Source organism: Haemaphysalis longicornis, unplaced genomic scaffold (assembly GCF_048455015.1).
Source record: "Haemaphysalis longicornis isolate Haplotype H1 unplaced genomic scaffold, Haemaphysalis longicornis Haplotype H1 scaffold_8, whole genome shotgun sequence".
Taxonomy (NCBI): Eukaryota; Metazoa; Arthropoda; class Arachnida; order Ixodida; family Ixodidae; genus Haemaphysalis; species Haemaphysalis longicornis.
The window spans coordinates 116,828,029-116,849,883 of NW_027526445.1; the positions used below are offsets into that span (position 1 = coordinate 116,828,029).

At 47.4% G+C, this 21,855-nt stretch overlaps 2 protein-coding genes across 3 annotated transcripts in view; one reads left to right on the forward strand and one right to left on the reverse strand.

Moving 5' to 3' along the window:
- Positions 1 to 463, reverse strand: part of LOC144149649 (uncharacterized) — a 41,793-nt gene extending 41,330 nt beyond the window's left edge. The window contains exon 1 of the mRNA XM_077681308.1: positions 242 to 463. Within this exon, the coding sequence (XP_077537434.1) occupies positions 242 to 284 (43 nt within the window). The 5' untranslated portion in view covers positions 285 to 463. The remainder of the gene's footprint in view (positions 1 to 241) is intronic.
- Positions 464 to 606: 143 nt separating this feature from the next.
- Pall (F-box protein pallbearer) lies at positions 607 to 20,237 on the forward strand. 2 transcript variants are annotated; one of them, XM_077681306.1, is made up of 6 exons: positions 607 to 997; positions 2,278 to 2,526; positions 6,175 to 6,433; positions 7,398 to 7,454; positions 13,501 to 13,640; positions 17,837 to 20,237. In XM_077681306.1, exons 1-6 carry the CDS (start codon positions 881 to 883, stop codon positions 18,290 to 18,292), a joined length of 1,278 nt encoding a protein of 425 aa, XP_077537432.1. In that variant the 5' UTR covers positions 607 to 880; the 3' UTR covers positions 18,293 to 20,237. The 2 variants fall into 2 exon arrangements, with proteins under 2 accessions (XP_077537432.1, XP_077537433.1); XM_077681307.1 differs by lacking the exon at positions 7,398 to 7,454 and having other exon boundaries at positions 608 to 997.
- The last annotated feature ends 1,618 nt before the right edge of the window (positions 20,238 to 21,855 follow it).

Below are 21,855 nucleotides of genomic sequence, written 5' to 3' on the forward strand. Positions count from 1 at the left end.
ATGGCGAATGTTATTTGACGGGCAACTGTGGCAGTTTCTAGTGAACATAAGTTACTGGTGACATGCATAAAATGGTATATTAACTCTACGATAAAATGCCGCCGCAACAAATCGCCATCTTGGCAAACTGGTGCCCACTGCAGTGCGCAACTTAAAGATGGCAAGGCGATAGCAACGCCTAACCACAACCCACAGCGACAGTACCATGGGATATGACTTCGAAAAGGGAGTTCAAACTCACCTGAGTTCACTTTTCCGCCGTCTTTAGAGCAACGACTCCGCATCGCAAGAACTTGAAAAGTTGCGCGCCCGCGTCCTTGTTTGGAACTCTCAAGAGCAGAGCACAGATCAAGAGATAACCATAAACTGGCTAATTAAGTAACTTTAAACTAAACTTTATTAATTAAATCGGTCTGCAAATAACACTAATTGTATTGTTTAAAGGGATAGCACAATATTTGGTGCTAAAGGGCAGAACGCTGTGCGGTGCCGAGAGTAAAGTGAACTGACTCTTTTGGTTTTGGCTTGCTTTCGTACTCGGCTTCCGGCTCTGCCTTCTCCCTCTCTATTTATTCCAGCTCCTCTTCCACCACCGCTTCCTTTGCCTCTGTTTGTTTGCCGTCAGCAGAGCAGCGAGCCACCCTCACTGGTCTTGGGTGATTCTGGGCTCCGGGGCGGCTAGCATCGCTTGCAGGTCCGACGCGAAGTTCGTGCGGTCATTACCTCGCCTTCGCCAACCGAGCCCGCAGATCAGAATCGTCTGCATTCACATTTGTAGCACCGTCTGCTGTGGACGGGGAACAGACGTAGCACTTGCTGGGACAGCCCCGGGAGAAGAGCCCTGTTCGTCGGGCGAGAAACGCAACACCGTGAAAGCGACATGGAGCTGGAGCTCCGCAGTCGGGACGGAGCGCTCACCGTCGAGGGGCTTCCGATTGAGATCATGGAGAACATTCTCAGTTACCTGTCCTACGATGAGATCAGCATCTACCGGAGGGTGAGCGGCCACCCCAGCCCTGGGGTTCACGAAGCGTGGGCTAGCCGTTTTTTGGTCGCTTCTTGCGACTGTGTGGTGGTCTACGTGGAATGATCGCGTTCCCCTTATTTCGTGCTGCACTTAATGAAATGCGCAGCGCAGCTTGGTTGGCTTGTTGCTAACCTCAGCGGCGGTAGCTTTTTTGTGTGTAAGTTTGTTACGCGACTCTGCGGCAAGGAGCAGTTCCGACAACGATTAGCACTTGAAAAGTTGTGCAGCACGGTTATCTGGTCCAAATTATACCCCTTAGCGCGTGCTGTAAACATGCACTTTTATTTTCCCATCACAATTACTTGTGATGAGAAAGCTTGTCTGAACCATTTTTTTTTTCTTTAACCCTGTAAACCTGATGCCGAAAATTTGCAAACAACGTCACGTGCTCCTGTGTTCGTCTTGAGCACGTTAAGCTCTAGCAGATTAGGAAACACAACTGACCAAATTACACACAGCTGTAATGCTGACTCTGTTCGCATGTGTACACTGTATTCTTATACAGCACTGTGCCATATGCGTACTGAAAGGCATTCAGTTTGCTCGATCAGATTACACCTAGCAACTTCTGCTTGCGTTCATGTGGAGGCAGTCTTGTGCACTGCTTCAAACATTAATTTTTTTTTGTCACGTTGAAAGCTGTTCTCAAATGGAATGCTAAGTTGTAATCTAAGTTCTATTCTCAAATGGAACGCTAAGGGGGAGTCGAGAGCCGGCAGGTTGCCGGGAAGTTGTTAGCGGTAAGTGCACCTTTCGCCTTGTGTATGTAAACCAAGTGTGGTTTAGTATGAATGGCGTTTCAGTCTCAACCGCATAGCCGCTGAAACAGCCTTCCGTCCTGCAACGAGTCCCAGAGTTCCATCACTGGTTGTTGGGACCCGAAGAAAAATCGTGACTCTTCGTTCAGCAAACCCTGACAAACAGCTTTGTTGCAATGGCAATGCACCATCGAGAAATACAGTGGTACTCTTCCTATCATCACTAACTAGCCCACCAGGAAGAAAGAAGACGCTGTTTGTGTGTCGTCATTCCTGTGTTCAAAGCCCCCATTGTCTTGCAAACTGGCATAGTCTCAAACAGTAGTCACCAACAAGACTTAGAGGAAGGTGTGTTGTGAAGATTCCTGCTGTGCACTGTTGTCCCTGCGCACTCTATGTCCCAATCCTCCACACTTGGGTGCCCGGTGCTCTTGTTCACCAAACAAACTCTGCCCGCATTCAGCATTTGTGTGTGTTCTCCTCCACACGCAGGTGAACCGGTACTTCAACACGTGCTGCCAGCGGCTGCTGAACCAGGGGTTCTTCCGGGCGGAGCGCTTCCACGCGCAGTGCCTGAAGGCGGTCAAGAAGCAGCTTCCCCGGCGGGAGTCGGAGCGGCGCACCCACCCGCTGGCCCGGCACTGCGAGATCCTGACCAGCATCGAGACACGCCTGTCCCTGCTCAGCATGACCTTCATGAAGTACATGGAGATGAGCCTCTGCTGCTTCATCCCCGGAAAGGTGGGGCCGCGCAAACTGCCTGCGTGCCTTGCTTTGAGCGGGAATTTGTGCGCTTGTCAATTACTACCTATTATCATCACCAGCATGAACAAATAATTCTGGTGATGGTGATAGTTTGTTAGGACAATGAAAGCCTGATCGTCGTCTTTATATGTTGGTGGTTGATGAAGCAGCCAGACAAATACTTTCCAATAGTACAGTACAAGCCTGTCTAGCAGGCTTGTGTAATAATTGCATGTGAGTACTGAAGAAGGGGCTTGTTCACACTTGAAACCAGTGTGTGTATTGTGGTGAACAAAACTTTCAGTTGATAGAAAGTGCTTGTGGTGTTCCCTTCCATGTCTGTAGCAGGAGGAAGGAGCTTTATGTGGGCGAGTTGGTGTACCATACTTTAAGAAGAGACAGCGCAAGAACAGGACAGGGAACACCAGTACAACAAACGGGTAGTGTACTTGTCCGTTGTACTTGTGTCCTCTTCTCCTGTTTTGGTGCTGTCTTTTTCTTTTTAAAGGTCTGCTGACATGAAATTTTCATGTTAAGGATGTGCGAGAAGGGTAGAGCTGCGTGCATGGGCGTCTCCAGGATTTTGTCTTGAGGGGTCAAACCTGTTGTATTGAGGGGAAAGAGGTCGAGGGAACCTAGCAGTTGTTCTGGGGTGGCTATGAGGGGATGGGGGGGGGAGGGGGGAGGGGGAGCAGGTACCTCTTTTGCACCCCCTGCCCATGGCTGAGTGCACAAAAGAGAAAAGAAATTTTTAAAGGTGGCCTACCTGTTTTCCTCTTCATGTAAGTGGAATGTAAGCCTGTTTCAAAAGTGGCACTGTCACACAAACGGTTTGCTGATGACGGCGTCACCACCACCCTTTTTGGGGCACGGCTCTCAGCTTTCTCTGAGATAAGAGCAGCAGAGAAGTTAGCAGTATTTCACCGGGCATGTGCTGCACCGACATAGCATTTACAGTGATGTCAGTGCAAGCTATCTATAGCTAAAAGTGGCCGGAGTGGCGGTTATGTTGGCACTCTGTGAGCCAACCATTGCCAGGCCAGGGCTGCTGCTGTGCACTAGGCTGGGGTGCTGTCAACCATCCTCCTCTGTTTTCATGACTCGCTGGAAAAAGCTAGTTTGATGTTTCCACTCCCTTGGGGCTGAACATCAGCTTTAAGTGCTGCCAATGGCATCGTGTCAAACCTGGTGGGACAACCAACTGAACAGGCAGCTGCATTCCCACATGCCTATAGGCCTGCAGCTCTTTGCTCCACAAGCTTTGCTCCTCGCAGTAGGAATTGCTGCTGTTGGACAGACACACTGGCACCGGGCTAGGCAGCTAACTTTACAAACCTCTTCACAGATGTCACACAAAATAATTCCCTGTCTGTCTGTAATGACTTCCTGCGGCAGTTCTGTATGACAGGGAAAACCCTGGCGGCTTTCCTCGTTGCATTTCTCTTAAGTGATAGCATGAGTGCTCATTCCAAAAACGCGGGTTCGATCTTGACTGCAATGGACGCTCTTCTGATAAAAGCGAAGAACGAAGGTGCCTGTCTGTCGAAATTTCGGTGCATGATAAAGATCCCTGGATGGTCTAAAGTAATCCGAAGCCTTGCAGTACAACGCGTCTCGATGCTTTAGCACATTATATTCCCCGAGATGTTCGGAAGTGGTAACATAAAGAGTTGTGGTTTTTTACTGCGGAGCTCTTGTGTGATAGCTTCCGGGAGATTGATGCGTGCGTAGACTGAATGTGTAGGCCAGAAAAAGATCGTAGCATCGACTCAGATAAAGATAGCTACAGTGTGTGCCCACATTACCAGTGTGTTGTCCATAGATGGCGCCATATCCAAGTCTACTTAAAAATAGAATAATAAAGTGCACATAAAACTGGAAATAGCCAATGTGTGTTGGTCGTCCAACTTCACAAAGTAGAGTAGTGCCAATTTTTTTTTCTTGATGTTGGTTCCTTTTGGTCATCATTCTTCATCCTTTATTTTTTGCTGCTTGCCAGCTTTCCCATATCGCACTTTGGACTCCCAAGTGGTCTAAATTAAGCTGTTAAACTAAACCCCTTGTTTCATTTTTGTTTGTGGTGGACATTGAGAAGGTGCCAAGATGATGACAACAGGCATGGGGGTAGTCGTGGGGTGACAGAAAGAAGAATACAGTCAAGTCCACTTATAACGATACTGTTTATAACAATACATCGAATATAGCGATGAACCCCTACGGCACCGTCCGCTTTTGTATGCTTTCTATGGGAAAATAAACCGCCTGTTACAATGCTCCAGTGCCGCGATATCGGATATAACGATTGAATCGGGTTATTGCAAGCACCGAAAATGCAAGCTGCCGCCGGCTCTCCATGCCAACCACGCCGACACCATGCGCCGCGATGGGCCTCGCATCCTGTCCACCCCTCGAGAGGAGGAGGGGAACACTTCTCCTTCCAAACGCCCCTCCCGATGCCGCCGTTTTGGCTCCGTCCCCGTGCCTGCTGCTTTGAATTTGACTGGGTGCCTCTTCAACTACTTCCGTTTTTCCGCGGATCAAACGTCAGGGCCGATGTTTTGGAAATGTCTGAGTGCCTCACTGAAAAGGCGATCATTGCGTGGATACGTGCTGCGGACAGCGGTGGCAGTGGCGACTCTGATCACGCGGTTGCACCGCCTACTCGGGTAGTACCTTCGCAGAAGACCCAACACATGACAGTCTCTAAGAAGCACCTATAGATGCTCTTGAAAAAGATGTGCGCCAGCTTCATGTGCAGCAAACAAAGCTGACCGAGTATGGCTTCTTTTCCACGAATAGGTAGCAGTACAACCTTGCTTGCCTGCAAATTAAATGTTTTGAGCTCGGCTCTGTCTTTTAGATGCGACTGCATCTCATTCACTCGCCTTGTCCCTCCATACGGCATTCTCCGTCCACACCTCTCCGCCTACACTATAAAAAAAAAAAGATATTTAGCGGCGCCCAGTTTCGATCCCACGACCCTGTGGGCGGAACGCGAGGTACATGGTGCTCTTCCCACTGTGCCACAAAACCGAGGCAGAATCAAAAGCCACGAACGCGCCTTATATCCTTGACTCATTCAAACTACGTCAAGAAGCTACTGATACAACGCATGATGGGGCAATGATTAACACTTGCAATAAAAGAAAAGAAGCTCCCACTTACAGCAACAATGATGGAGTAAAGGTCGTTGCGACAGCAAAGCCCCAAGCATACCACTTAGAGAGATTGACCAAGATTGGCCAATAAAACATAATAATCATACGCGTTCCCGACACGTTTCACGCGATTTCAGAATCAGTCCAACGGAAACACCAAGTGAACCCCACGATGCGTCGCATCTACACAGGGTTCCACTTGCGGGGAGGTGGGCGCAATTTTTATTTAGCAACCCGCGTATAACAATCATCGGTTATAACGATGGGATTTCCTTGGCACTTGGATATTGTTATAAGTAGACTAGACTGCCGTAGGAAGACGAGGACTTTCATATGCCACTTACCTTGTAGCGAAAAAAAAAAATAGCTTGTAGCAAAAAAAAAAAAAAAGCTCAGTGTAGTGCAGGTACAGTTCACCCTTCTATTGTGGCCTTTCACTCCGTTCTTCGACCCCCCCCCCCCCCCCCCCCCACTGGAACGTGTGCAGGTGATAGATGAGATCTTCCGGGTGCTGCGTCTGGTGCAAGGCGCGGGCGGCCAGGGGTGCACAGGCACCCCGCCGCGCGCGCACGAGATCCTGCAGGAGCTCCGCGACATCTCCTCCATGGCCATGGAGCACTTTGACGAGCGCATCGCCCCGGGCCTGAAGCTGCACGTGGGGCCCCTCAAGCCCGCCCTGGGCTTCCTGGGCACGGCGGGCCACCACTGCGGCAGCGGCACCGCGGTGGCACGCAGCTCCGAACTTGGTAGGGGCACCCCCACGCACTCTCCTCTCCTGTCCACCTCTGTGCTGCTAGGGGAGACTCCTTTTTTCGGTAGCTTTGGGAATCAAACGCCCCCTGAAAGAGTGCCTGCGCCAAATGACTCAATCTGAAACAGTGCCTAGATCAGTGGTTCTTTTTTCTTTCCACGCCCACGCCTGAGCAAGACTTCTCCCGGGCGTGTCGAATCAAAACACCACTTCTCTCATGTATGCTTTTTGGATTTGGCGTACTTCCATAGCATCTGCGTCGAGCTAAAGAATCGCTGTAATGACGCATGGGGCCGAGGAGCCCAAGTGATGGGCATTTCATGCGGTAAAGCCAAATTTTTGCATTTCCACCAAATTGTCATTGCTTCTTTGTCATGTGACACCCATCATCGCCCCGCTGCAAAGGGAATGCCGTTAACCATTACTCCGTTAAATCAACCAAGGTTTGGCAGAAATGAGGGGAGGGGGTCTATGGAGATGCCTTGGCGTCTGTGGAAGCCTATTGAGAGCCACTGGCCTAGCGTGTTGTTCCAACGTAACGTACGTTTTTACAGGCAACAGTGCATGGTAGCAGCTTCAAGTTCATCTGCATGTGTAAGCATCGAACTTGCGTTCATACTACTGCACCCCATGAAAAACGTGCAACTTTGCCATTGAGCATGCCATGCCTACACTCGTCTTCTGCTCTTGGTAAGTGCGCAAAGGGGGCAACCTTAAAATGTGCAACGAGAATCGGCAAGCCTGAAATTGGGTCACCCTGTCCTGGTGCACTCAGTGTGGCTGACCAGCCAGCTATTGTATGACGAGAAACTGCAGTTTCCCGGAGCTCTGCTCCACAATGCTGTGACTACTTTTAGTTTTAGCGGGACTGCAGTGCAGCTCCTTGATGTGAACACCGAGCTCCACTGCCGCACTCGGAAAGTATAAGTAGGCCACTTAATGAGCACTTACACACGCAGAAGTACTCGTCCAAGTGGGGGCCAGAACGTTGGACCAACAAGGAGAGACGACGTCCAGTAAGCTGACATTTATGTTGTTTCACACCGTTTCTGTCCACCGTGGTGGCAGCTTTTCTTTTGTTGTGGTTGTTGTTGTTCTCTTTCGTAGCACATTCTTCAGGCTGCTGTTGAAGCAATGATAGTGCCCACTCCTTACGAAACCATTGGTTGATCCCACGAGAGATCAGACATGCATATATACACGCTTTTTTTTTTTCCTCGTATTCCTGTGAGTTACGTGCAAGCCACGTAACAGCCCGAAAGGGAAGTCTGTTTTCTCCTAACGTGCATACTTTGCGGAAAAAAAAAAGTGAATGTGTCACAGGTGACGTGTGGTTTCCGGCAGCTGCAGTTTTTTTCAACTAAGGGGCTTTGGGCTCGACAAGGCGTAAGAGTTGTCTAGAATTCGTTTGAAATCAAAAATTGCACCCAATTGACAGTCAGTTCAAAGCAAATTTTGCTTTGAACTGACTGTCATTTGAACTTTTCCTTTGAACTGACTACGCATTTTTTCTGAGAAAGTACAACACGTTTTTGTGTATATATAAATTCTTTTTATACAAATGATTATTTACAGATGAGTTTAGAGATGCCCGGCCTGCACTCCACATGTTACAAGTTAGCCATTTTTGCAGATAGGAGATTGGGGGCATCAAACATTACCTAGTGTCTTGTCCGAATTCACGATTTCTTTCTAAATTTTTTCTTCACTGTAGAATGTAAAATTTTCTCTGAACTGACTGTCAATCTAGTATAGTTTTTGGTTGCAAACAAATTTTAAACACAACTCTTGCACTGTGTCGTGCGCAAAGTCCCAAAGTTGGAAAGAACTGCAGCTGCCAGAAACCAAGCGTCACCCACGACACATTTGCAATTTTCTCTCTCGCAAAGTACGCACATTAGGAGAAAACAGACTTAACTTTTGGGCTATTACCTGGCTTGCACAAACTGGTAAAAATATGAGGAGAGATAAAAAAGTGCATGTACATGCATCTTTGCAGTCTTGCGCAATCAGCCTGTGGCAATAGCAACTAGGGTTCCCCATGCCCGAAACTTACAGCTAGGAAAAGTTTGTCTCGAAACTTGTGGCCTCAGTGTCACAAAGCGTGCAACTAGCTTTTTTTTTTTTTTTTCAAGCCTAAAAAATTTAAAGGGGTCCTGAAGCACCCTCTGGCTGTGCTGCTCTAAGCAATATAGCCCTTTCAGTCACCGTGTCTCCATATGGAGACGCAACTTTCTTCGTCTCTTTCCCCCGAGAAAACAAAAACAGTTCATGCTGCAGAGCGGTGCGGCTGATGTTCGAAACCTACGGAAGTGAAAGGTAGCAGCACCATGTGACGTGGAATGGCGGAACCACACTCATAAAGATCGTTTCACAGGATTCGCACAGGTCCTTAAAAACCCTTGAATTTAGAAGTGTAAATTTCAAGGCCTGGAAAGTCCTGGAATTTTTAAATGGTCCTTGAAAACCCTTGATTTTTCTGGAGAGAATCAATGGCCCTGCATTTTCACAAGAATTTCCAGTGTTTGTCATGGATTTTAGGTGTTAACAAATGTAAAGAAACATTGTAAAAATCAAGTTTCAGTGTATTGCGTGAAACTACGAGTTGTGGATTCTCATTATTACGAGGCAACATTGGGAGCAGCACTCCTCAATAGAATTCATGTCACGATACAATCCTGTGAAAGCCGGCTTCTGTTCTCTATCTTGCATGTTCCATCTAGTCTGTGGACGGCCTTTCTATACATGTTTGCTGTGCCTCATACGCTTCATCTGCATTTGCTTTTACGTGCAAATGGTGGACGTGTACATAGTTCATCCTGCCTTGGCGCAACACTTGCTGAGTTAATTTCAGCTGATACTCTTGCTGACAAAGCAGGAGATGCAGGCAACATTAACTAAGTTTTGAAATCAAACAGCCTCAGCAAAATACCAAGAAAAAAGAAAAACCTCTAAATACAAACTATGAAATAAAAAATGCAGCTAGGGGAGCATTCATGAACCAATAGCGCCTATCTCCCCGAATTCATAGATGTATCTTCTTCTCAACTTAAACCGAGCTTAACTTGCCGCCATCTAAGTCGGCTTCCCTCAATGTGCATTAATGTTCTTAGGTATTAGGCAATATCAAAATTTTGCATTGTGTTGAAAAAGTTATAAATAATCCCAGATAAAATATAAGATGGGGACCTTGAAAATGTGTTTTCTGGTCCTTGAAAGTCCTTGAAAACCCTTGAATTTTTGCTTTTGAAGCCCGCACGAACCCTGTTTCAAAATGGACGCCACCAAGTTTTGTGGGAGCTCCGGTGTGTTGCCGTCCTAAGTTCTCTTTTACTGTGGTGTAAAACATTTTTGAAGGCTAAAAACACCTGTTTCATGTGCAGAAATTAATATTTCACCTCCTTGTTTGTAAACTGCCTCAGGATATTTATTATTTTTATAGAGAAAAGCAGGTTTTGGTAATGGTGCCTCCGTATGAAGACGCGACGCCATTTGCGTAATAAGTATTCTAGAGAGGCTGAACTTCTTTTTCTTACCTCTAGACACTTAACACTGCTAAACCTCCAAGTATGGAATTTTTCTGCAGTGAGTATAATAATTCGTGACTGAAAGGGATAGACACTGGAAAGTTGGCTAGTCTGCCGTCCGAGACTTTAAGCAGGGTCCTTGTTGTGATTAAAGCGTCAGGCAGACAGCGCTGTTTCAGTCTACTGGCGCCTTTTACTACTGAAACATTTTTCTATAAGCTAAATTCTGTTTTGATAGCGTTTATTGACTTTTTTTTATACTTTTTGGGGTCCAATAGGTTATCTAGGAATTTTGAAAACGGTAAGCAGTACTGTGCACACTTCTGATCGTCTGCTCAACGCAGGGTGCAGACAACGCTTTTTTTTAAATTTATTCTAATGAAAAAATTATTATGGCAAGAAATAGTAAGCTAGTGAATAATTTTACGATGTGAAGTTACTAGAACAGCAATTTAATTTGTAAAAATACCTCAACGGCAAACGTGAGGAGTGCACTGCAAAGCCGTTGCAGTTAACCAATGTGCTTTTTTTTTTTTTTTTTTCCATCATCGGGGTGACAGCTTGTTGTAAGTAATAATGCAAACTGGCCCTAGCCAAATTTGAATGGACTATAGCTGTAGGTAATGCACCTGCTGTCTTCGCTTCATTGATGGCGACCGTTTGCAAAAACGCACTGCAGGAGAGCCAACTTCACACAGTGGGAGGGCATGTGGTCGTAATGCGTTTCCACAAAGGGACATCAAGTGTCTGAAAAGAAAAAAAAACTCTTCCCGTGGTCAAAATCAAACCTGGGTCAAATCAAATCAAAGCCGACTGTGCCATTCCGACACAGAGTTCGGATTTTGGACTTTGACTCGCATTGCATAGGAAAAAGTTTCGCGTTTTAACTGTCTCGCTCTTGAAAAGGGGGCCTTTATTTATTTATTTATATATATTTATTTTTCTAACACTGTCTGCTGGAATTTTTTTTAACATAATTTTAACAGAGTTATCGTACATCCAAGACACATACATATCTATCTCTCTTTTCCCCGCACGGTTCCTAACACTGTGGGAGGTATTGCTCCACTGGCATAGGCGGGGACCGACCTGATGCAGGTTGCATCAGCGAAAGCATCGCACAACTTCTGGTCTACCCATTCATATTAGGCTGCGGTAAAGATACCTGTTGTGCATGCATCATACTAGTTCTCATCGAGTTGCAGAATTGCATGTGATCAAGCTTTCACAATTTTGGCTTAACTCGTCAGCAGGGACCACAACAAACTTGCACCATGCCAAGCACGTGGGTTAATTAAATTTCGGTAGCCCGTGTGACCACAATGTGGCTTCAGCAATTGCTGCATTTTTATAACTGCAGAAAACACTTCAAGTTTCTGAAATGTATTGGTGCTACGCTCAAGAAAGAAAACAAAAAAATGAAAAATGTGTCTAATTTAGTCTTTGCTCTCTTTGGGGAAGCTCCCGTTCAGCTCGGATGCGCTTGATCGCGTAGCTGCACAATTGCGCAGACTTGTTTACCATGTCCTGTTTCAGGACCCCTTTAGTGTGATGTGACACGTTATAGAGTTTGGACTATCAGGGGTGATGTAAAGAGAAAGTAATGTACAGAAAGGTAGAAACTATAGAAGGATGAACACTTTTGTGCTGTAGAGCTGTAATGCCTGAACTGCTGCCATTGTTTCATGCCATGCTTGTGGTTACTGGAATGGTACAGGAAGCTTTTCTGACAAACTGCTACTGGAGCTAGTATAAATAAGCTACTCTTTCAAGTAATGATACTTTTAGCCATTCTTGTGCAGTGGATGTTTTGTGGCCACATTATTGGCTGGTGCCAGTTCCTCCTCAACACTCTTAACTGCACGATAACCGCAACAGATCAGACTGCAACAGATGACTTTGTAAACACACACTTTACAGTCAAACTTTTTTAAGGCATGGGGAGCTGCTTGCTTGCAATGTGCACCTACACAGGTGAACGGGACTTTTGCACCTTACTTTGTGACTCGGTCATCGTGTGAAATGAGCTGGGCAGGCAACATGGCAAACAAATGACGTTGGCTGCACCCTTGGGCATCGTTGCGGCAAACACATTGAAATGTGACACCATTAGCCAGGAAGTGTTTGGGGTCAATGTTTCATGAGAACTGTGTTGAGACCCTGGTCCATTACATCTAAATTGCTTTTTAATCTCTCTGAAAGTGTCTTTTTTGTGTGTGATTATTAACCATAGCTAATTGTTTTGTCCGGCACCGCCCGGGGATCACTGGTGCCTGTACCTTGTTTGCTGCTGTCACCAGGTTCCATGCGTGCTAATAGCAGCAATGAAGTACAGGGAAGTAGTACAGTAGGGAGTTTGTACAAGCTCTTTTGCAGAGCACCTCACTCAAGGACTTAATTGATGGTGATGCCATTACAAGTGACACCTTAGTGCTGCCCTACTGGCTCTGTTGTTACATGTGACCAGAGCACGAGGTCGCGGGTTCGATTCCCAGCCGCCGCGGCCGCTTTTCTGATGGAGGCGAAAAGCAAAAACGCCCGTGTGTACGAGATTTCGGCGCACGTTAAAGATCCCCAGGTGGTCAAAACTAATCCGGAGCCCTCCACTACGGCGCGCCTCATCGCCTGCGTTGCGTCGGCGCGTTAAACCCTACAGTCAATCAATCAATCAATCAATGTTACACGTGACCAGTATAATTCACACTTGTTTTCAGAATGCGGGCTTCTGTTGTCACAAAGTCATCTTTGCAGCTGTGAGCTTTCAGTGTGTGTGTGGCATTACAAACCCCAGGTATTCACGGAGAGGGAAGATGCGAAAAGCCATTCCGTCTCTTCTTCTCATACTCACATACTGGATCTTCTCATTTTGACTCCTTCATTACTCCTGCTGTTACTCCTTGATTAAAGGAACATTCACCCCAGCTCACTTCTGCACTTGCTCCTGTTTCTCTCTGCTGCTGCTTTTTTACTCCCATTTGACCCCCTTTTGCCCTTACCCGCTTCTTTTACTCCACGCGCCACTGCTTCTCATTCGTGCTGCCTAAGCAACTTTCTTTGTTCTGTATCATCTATGGCTGGCAGTTATGGATGTACAAATGTAGCTACTGGCTGTGCACAGGAAGCCAGCAAAGACTTTGCTTTTGAGTGTGCTGGACAGTGAACGAATCTAGTTGAGTTGGGGGGCCCAGCCCTACAGCGTAGTGGCAGCAGCTGTCAACTGTAATACCGCCTTTATGAAATGTCAAGAGGGAAAAAGAACTGCCACACTGTGCTTCTGGTAGAGTTATGGGACGGGGCTCGGGCCAAGTGGAAAATGCTGTAAACAGCGACGACAACAGAGTTGCATTCCAAACTGGCACTTTCTGGCCGCACAAGGTCATCTTTGGTAAGCCTGTCGGTGTTGTGCTTTGAGGAGGAGCTCTGCTACATTTCTTGGCACAGCTTTGGTAGGCACTCCCTCCCTAGAAGCAAATGTTTCAGTACAACAGCCCCACCCTCGCCTCTCAGTCCGGGTCTCTCTCTCCCCGACTTGCAGCCACTGCCACGTCCATCTTGGGGCGCGTGCAGAAGCCCTGCGTGCACACGGCCGTACACGCGAGCCTCACTGAAGAGCTCAAGCAGCTGCGCTCGTCCAACCTGAGCCTGCGCAAGACGCTCGCCGAGTGCAAGTCGAAGGTGAGACGACGGCAGAGGAAGGCGGTGCTCTGCCTTGCTTCTTGGCTGGTACCTAAGGGCAACTTCACTCTGAGATATTCCAAAGTAGCTTTTCAGCTCCCTCTGTACTTCCCCCCCACCCCAGTCAGCAACACTCTGAGGTAATCCTCTTGCTCTTGATGCTCTTAATTGGCCAGTCCGTGCTGTCAGGGGAATGACAGTAATGTGCATGCCATTTGGCTCTGAAATGTGATGTGTGGCTGGGGCGCTGCACAGTGCAGAAAAGCTCATGCTTGCGTTGCCTGGTGCCATGGCACGGGTCATATTTTTCAGTCCAGTCATGTCATTGTCATTCACCGAAATTTTATTTTTATCTGTATGGATTAGTCAGAGAAAAAACATTCGGATGAAGCTGAACCGCAGAGCGCACTTTTCTTTTAATGGGGTTCAGTTCACACAAATGCTCACTAGGGTGCTGTTTGCACCAAAGGTCACCTAGTTACCGTACTTAATCGAATCTAGGCCGGCCTCGATTGTAGGCCAACCCCCAAGTTTCAGAAGGTCAGAAAATACAAAAAGGCTTGCCTAGAGTGTAAGCCGAATGAAAAAAGGCACTAGACTGAGACTAGAACATGCACTTTATTACGCTTGCGGCGCTTGTCGTAGCCTGTTAAATGCTCACTCGCCGTTGTCGTCAATGTCGCTGCCCTCTTTGTGGCTCTCCTCTTCCCACAGCGCACTGCCTTCACTTCCATCCAGCGCGTTCGAAATGCTGCACTTGCGGAAGGCCCGCACAATTACCTCGGCCAGAATTTCGCCCCAAGCTGCGGTGAAGTTCTTGCTGAGTGAAGCAGGCTTGATGATGCACCCGGTCGGTGTCAGCTGGCGATCTTGCAGCGTTTGACAGTCATTGTGGTGCTTCTGCAGCCTGTCCATAAATTGCTTGTTGATGGCCTCGTCAAGCAGTTGTAGCTGGCTCGTCATACCGTTGTGTATTACGGCAATGTTTGTACTGCCCTCCAAAAGCACGGTCTCCGTGTTCACAACGTTCAAACAAGCAAAATGGAGCCTGGAAACCTGCAAGCCTGTGGCAACGAGATGGCGCTGAGTGTCTAGAGGTGGCAGGAAATTCACATCCTCAAATCTAAGCCGACCCTTGACTTTCATAAACGACTTTAAAAAAAAAAAAAAAAAGTACCGGCCTAGATTCAAGTAAATACGGTAGCTTGCCGCTCTCTGTCATTTGTGGCGGTTCCTTTCGGTCGCCCATTCTATAACTGCAAACCTCACTGGTGGTCTCTTGGGCGGGTAAAACCGGTTCGATCCCGGCCGCGGCAGCCACTTTTCAAATGGAGGCGGAAAGTGAAAACGCGTGTCAGGTTTCACCGCATGTTAACCCTTTGCGGTCCAAAACTTTTACCCACTTTCCGGTCGTTCCGGTCCGAAACTATTTCACTAGTTTGAGGCACCACGAAAGAAAACGACAACTGTGGGAAATTAACTTGGCGGTTGTTTATTTCGTCAGTTCCTCTTTGTCCCCAAGTTATTTAGCAATACTTGGGCAGTGTGTGGAAGCGTTCAAAGCACTCTCCTGGGTGCAGTCCGGGATTATTTCTGCAGGTTTTGCAGAAGAACACTGTTTCCCTCCTGCCCCCTTTTGTTTTCCGGTCACTGCAAACAGCGCAGTCCTTGCTGCTTCGGCCAGGGATCTTGTAGATGAAATGGGGCTTTCCATCCAGCCTTTGTTCGCAATCCAATCTTGCAGATGGGCCCCGCTTCCCAGCGCGAGCCCTTACGTCACCAATCAGCTGCTCTATCAGGTTCCTCCGGTACTGGAGGTGTCGCTGCTCTTTCTCTCCCTGCTTCAGGAGCTGCAGTCTCATCAAAATGAAGCTGTTCACTATCGAAACTTCCAGAAGCCAAAAAAAAAGCTTCCTCCACCATTTCATTGACTTCCGGGAAAATGCATAACTTGCACAGTAATGATCGGCCCTGTCCACTGCACCCATGTTTTCAGTGTAGTCGCATATCACCACAGGCTTCTTCAGTGTCAGTGTTTTTCCTCCAGCTATCTTCCTTGTCACTTCTTTCGTAGACGCATTGTGGGCTGAGCTTAGCATGGTCACTTGACGCTTATCCCGCCAGGCAAGTGCCATGTACGAGTTTCCTCTGCGATAAGCCGTCACTTCACCTTTTCTCATCTTTTTTTTTGAGCTGCTGCGGCATTTGTTTTCGATTTGTCATCACAGTCCCAGTTAGCAAAATACTGTGCGAAAGTAACTCTTCCGCAAGCATTGGGGACGTATAAAATCTATCCGTATACAGATGATAGCCACTGCCCGGTGTAGCTTGCTCCACTTTCTCCAGCAGGTGGAGCACAATCCTGCATGTGAAGGGAAGCTCGGGACGGCAGAGGCTATCAGTTGTTGTGCTGCCGTAGTATGGTTCAAAGGCCGAAATGTAGCCTGTTTGGCAGTCAGCCAGTGCATAAACGCGCATGCCCCATTTTGTTGGCTTTTGGGGATTGTAGCACTTGAATGAGACTCGGCCTTTGAAGCCGACAGTACTTTCATCTGCGCAAATTTTGGGGCCGGCGTTGAAATGCTCTCTGCATTTAGCATCTATGTAGGTCACAACATCCCTGATCTTGCTTCCACGAGTTGGTGGACCTGAAGAGGTATGTGGGCTTGGTGCAACGTGCAGCATCCAAAATATTTGAAGAAATCTTTTTCGTTGGAAAACGTGTGGGAAAAAAGGCATCTTCTTGAGGAGGTCGTTGCTAAAGTATTCCTTCAGCTCCGGTTTGGGGTTCAAGGCCATGTTTACTATAACCCCTAGGAAGGCTTTGAATTCTTCCACGCGCACATCTTCCCAGTCCTTCCAAATCGAGTACTGCTGAAGAACACCGGCACTCGAGATTTTATCACGGGCGTAGCGGTTTGTTTCGCGCACTATTTGCTCAATCAGCTGGTCGGTGAAGAACAACTGAAAGTAGTCCAACTCGCACTTTACATTGGAAGAGCTTACTTGAGATCCCGGGTTCGGGACAGTGAAGGGAAGAGGGTCAAAATCTGGTAAATTATCCAAGTAGGCTGTCCAGTCGGTTCCACGTGGTCCTGTGTTGTTCTGGTTGTTGCCACCGTCTCACCGTCCTCGTCTTCTTCCTCGCTGGCTTCTGTAGAATCACTTTCTTCGGTATCCGATGGAGCCACATAGTTGTCTTCGTCACTAAAATCGTCTTCGCTTTCGCTAAATGCTTCAGAATTACCGCCGTAGAAGGCACTCGGTGAGAAGGCGGCCATTTCGCTGCAAGCGGCGCCGAATCTGAGCTGCGCGCCCCTCGAACAATCGAAGAGTTCAACCGTGTAAGCTGCGCCATCTGGTGAAAAAAAACAAAGCTGAAATCAAGGCAGTTCTTGCCTTTTATAAGAGGTGGCGCCACATGCACAGTAAAAAAAAATGCGCGCGCAATTCAACCAGGAGAAAGCGTGTCGGGAAGTGCCCGACAGCGAACCGGTGCGGCCGTGTTGTGTTGTCGGGAGGGGCCCGACAATGGACCGCAAAGGGTTAAAGATACTTTTGGCGGTCAGAGTTTCTCTGTCTGGAGCCCTGCTTGCACCTTCAGCGTGCCCCGTAGTCAAGGTGTAGCTTTGATGCAATAAACTCTTCCTGTTGTTTTGGCGGCGAAGCTGTTAAGCAAATCGTAATTTTTCACGTTCGTGTGCCTAGCGGTGACCGCCGGGCAGTTAACACAACCAAGAAAATGCCTAGCACTTGCGTATGCATGCCTCGCAACAAGCGCCAAGCATTCCCGGCGCTTATTTGTCAAGCCGAGCATATCCACTTTGGGGAGATTGGCCACGATTGGCCAGAAAATACTCCAGCGTTCGCCGCAGTCGTGGAAACACTTGCTCGGAACGAGAAAGACACGTCATAGGGTATGCCTCGCCAAGGTGATGTCCAGTAATTGTCACTTAAAACAAAAATGAAGGAAGCTAACACCTTTAGCCACAGTAATGGAAAAAAGGTTGTTGCGGCAGCGAAGAAGAAGCAAATTGGCTGCAATCGTGGACTTAAACTGGGGCGATGGTCGTGAACGCTGTGTACAGCTTCGCTACCTTCAAGTCTGGCGCATTAGTGTGAGCTTGCTTCGTTATTTTTTACTACACGGAGGTGATTTTAAGCTAAAATGCTTTATTTTGTCCCCTGCCGCACAGATCACCACCCAGACCAAGAAGCTGCGCGACCAGGAGAAGCAGCTGAATGACCAGTCCCAGCTGGTCACCGAACAGGGTAGCCGTCTCGCCGAACAGGAGGGCAAGCTCAGCGAGATGAACCGCAAGCTCCTCGAGCAGCACCGGGAGTTCGCCGACGTCCTCGAAGAAGTGAGCCGACTACGGGAGGCCGTGACCAACGGCAACGATGGCGAACTGGGATCCGCTAACGGCGGCAACCACCCGGCGGAAAAGGCAGCACCTCGCTCGCGCGGCCGCCCTAAGGGCAACAACGCAAGCAGCAAGCGTCGGCACAGTGACGCCGCCCTGACTGAAGCAGAGGCGGGCCGGAAGCGCATGTGTAGCGGCAGCAAGGAAAAGGCCGGCGAGGCAGCGGCGGCCGCTCAGAGACCGCGGAGGGCGGCAAGAGCGCAGCCGAGTCGTCTAGTGAAGTGTTGATAAGTGGCTAGGCCTCTTTTTTTTTTCTCGCTCACATCGGGCTGGATCGCAGAGCAAAATTGGTGAGGCTGTTGTTGAGAGTTTTTTGAGGCATGTTGGGCTTCATCCACACACGTAGCAGTGGCGCCTTTTTGTCTTTTTCTTTCTTCCTTCTTGTCTCCCTCCTTTTTTTTTTTTTTTTTTTTTAATAATCCACTCAGGGTGAAACAAAACAAAGCCTTTACTACTACATGTTCAGAAACACAGCATTGCTTGCTTGAAAGGAAGGGTGTATGAAGTCCTTGCCACGAGTGTCTTGGCGAGAACTGAACTCTCTTTAAGCATGACTCCTCATGCTATTTTTTTTTTTTAGCCCCAACCTCTTTTGTAAAATCCCATGCCTTGGCTTTGTCCACATAGTGACGTCTTGCGTCGAGTGTTTAAATTTTAAGCGAGTCACGAGTTGCAGTATGTCGGTATTTTAGACGAGACCCAAGTTGCAGGTATGTGGTCCGTGGGGAGGCCAAGCTTACTGTTGAGCCCTGCGAGACAGGGGGTGTGTTTTTAAAAGCTCGAGGCCATCTGCCATTTAGTTGTAACCTAATGCATTGCGTTGAGAACGTTGATAACGTTGATAGAAGAGGTGCCACGCATAGAGCGCAAGTAGCTCTTGCATCGAGGCATCGTATTTACATGCTCCTACGGACGGCTACTCTGTGGCACACCATTTCTTGCGTCGTGAGGGTAGATTTCCATGTAGTTATTATAGCGTAGTACTAAAGCTCACATTGTATGCTTGACTGCACCAATGCACGTAACTGGTGGTGACGCACTGTTATAATATGTTTCAGCCCTGAATTCGGGGCCGGGTTCCTTCGTGCTGCCACTAAGTTGGCAGGCGGCCGTCGACCGATGGCTTTCAGGGCACAAGCAGACTTTGAAAAGGGTCGTAGTTTGTTCCCTGGGAGGGTGAATTTTTATACCCGATTCTCGTACTATTGTTTGTGTTAAATTAGCTGCTCAGGTTTTTTTTTTACTGTGCTTGTTACCTGTGCCATTCAGCCACAGCCAGATGTTTATCCATAAGATTTTTTGTTCTTTCGTGACGTGTGACAAGTGGGTGGCAAACGTTGTACCATCACCTGTAGTTTTGAACGCGTTACTGCTGACGACTTAGCAGAAATGAAGAAAAAGAAATGGATGTGGGCAGGGCATGTAATGTGAAGGCGAGATAACCGTTGGTCATTAAGGGTATCAGAGTGGATCCCTAGAGAAGCCAAGCGTAGCAGGTGGTGGCAGAAAGTTAGATGGGCAGGTGAGATCAAGAAGTTTGCGGGGATAAATTGGTTGCAGTTAGCCCAGGACCGGGGTACGTGGAGATTAATGGGAGAGGCCTTTGCCCTGCAGTGGGCGTAGATAGGCTGATAATGATGATGATGATGACTGCTGACATCTGCTCTTGGCAGAGATTTCATTTGGGAGATTCGAAATCCGGGGAAATGTTGTCCCACAACTTCGAATCGAACTGCCAGCTCGTGCAAAAAAGGGAGAAAGCACGTATTAATGGCACCAGGGCTGAGTAGTGGATGAATATGTCACATTGGAAGTGTGGCCAGCGTGTTACGTTTAATGCCACGTATGAAATGAGGCAAAGGCAGCAGCTCTGTAAACATTTTATTGATCTCTCGCACTGTGCACGGAAGCCTTAGCTTCCACGAACATGCTGTTTCTTCATTTTTGTTCCTTTTGTGTTCGGTCGGCAGGCGACTGGCAGGTAGGAAGTTCAGTAGTGTTGTATTTAGTTACATGTGGCGTTCATTATTGCGGTTTTTCACGTCGCTGGTCTTTGTAGCTCTCTCTCTTATAATTTTCGTTGTGGTCATGAAAGTCCTATATTCTTGCCTACATGATATTATTTTGTGCTTTATGTGAATAAAATACATACTCCGGACATACAGACATTGGACCTGTTGTTACTGTGTCCCCTATGCCTCCGAACCTCTTTTAGAGGAGGGGAGGGGAGAATTGTGTGTTTCTTATTATTATTAATCAGCGAAGCCTACATTTAAAGCAAAGGCCAGAAACAGACTTTAGCCACTCTGCTTATGTGTATACTGTGCGATGTTCCCAAATCCTTGCTCTAAAAGTCTGCCCACATAGAGGGTGAAGGCTTGTTGGATTTCGTGAAGTGCTTTTCGAAGGAGGAGTTGCAAATACCTCAAAGGGGTAGTGAAGGCCGTCAATGCCTTCCAGGTAAGACAAAGTTTGTTCTCTTAAATTGGCCATAAGACAAAATGCATTTTTGTTCAGTTTGAAAGTTAAGTTTAGCTTAGTTTGTTACCCGAAAATGAAAAGGTGGTGTTAATATTTTTTTTTTTTTGTTGTTGCTCAGTACTCTCTCACTTGGTCTATATGCCTTAAAGGTAGCAAAAGGACAACAGTGGGATCACTGGTTTTTTTTTTTTTTTTTTGAAAGTTGTTTTGCTGAAAGCAGTCTGTAAGTTTGATGCTGAACAGATGCCAAAAACAGCAGCATGTTAACGCTATGGTAGCATTAAAGTGGCACGGTCAAATTTATGCAGCCAAACACATTAACAATATTGCACAAGTGTCCATTGGGAGTAGCTTTTGCTGGCTGCCTCTAATCGCACATACTAGTTGCTGAGATATCACTGGAGCACTGCTTTTTTTTTTTTTTCAGCTGAATTTTTGGAAGTTCGTACGTTAAAATCGCGAATATTTGTTTTTGTGCGGCAATCTTGAATGAACCAAACTCGATGAGCTGAGTTTGTTTAGTACCTATGCAGGCTCGCAAACTCGAAGCAAGAAATTCACTGTTCTGAACAACTGAAGGGGTGGCTGTATGTTGGTTTTGTTGAGAGCGCAACGTACTACCGTGTACTCATTTCGACTTTGTTGATTTATTTGCTTCACTTAGTTTGAGGAAACCAAGTGTACCTGCCAGGCTCCAAGGCTACGCATTCCAATTTCCAACTTTGATTTATCTCCTGCTTAATTCAACCAAACTCGGTACAAGTAATTCATCAACTGCACATAGTATATTTAACATGATTTGGGAAGGTTGCATGTTGTGTCTTGGGAAGCCATGTTCACCACATTGTAAGCACCGTAGGGAACAGGTGTATGTATGCCTGCAAGAATGAGCTGACTTTCTTACTCTCAAGGCTCAGCTCTCCACATAGGGGGATCTTAGACTGCCAGTCTCGGAGTTGGCGCGGACTCTTTGAGAAGCAATCTGGCATTCGCTTTTACACAATTTCTACGGCGTTGGAGGAATGCTTGGACTGCCTGCGACTACCCACGAGTGATGCCAAGACTGGAAGTCGAAGTGCCTAACTGGTTGCACTAGAGCCGCATTCTACACTACACTGCACTTGTGCAGTGTAGTTTACACTACACTAGTGTAGCATTGTAGTGCAGTTCACTACACTACATTGCATTCACTGGTGGAGTTGCTCTCAAATCTTTTGCACAGCGTCCACTCTGAGGTGCAGAAGATGGTGACCACCTAATAAGAAGTGCAATTTTTAACGAGAAAGCTTTCTTAGAGGTTCCGATAGTGT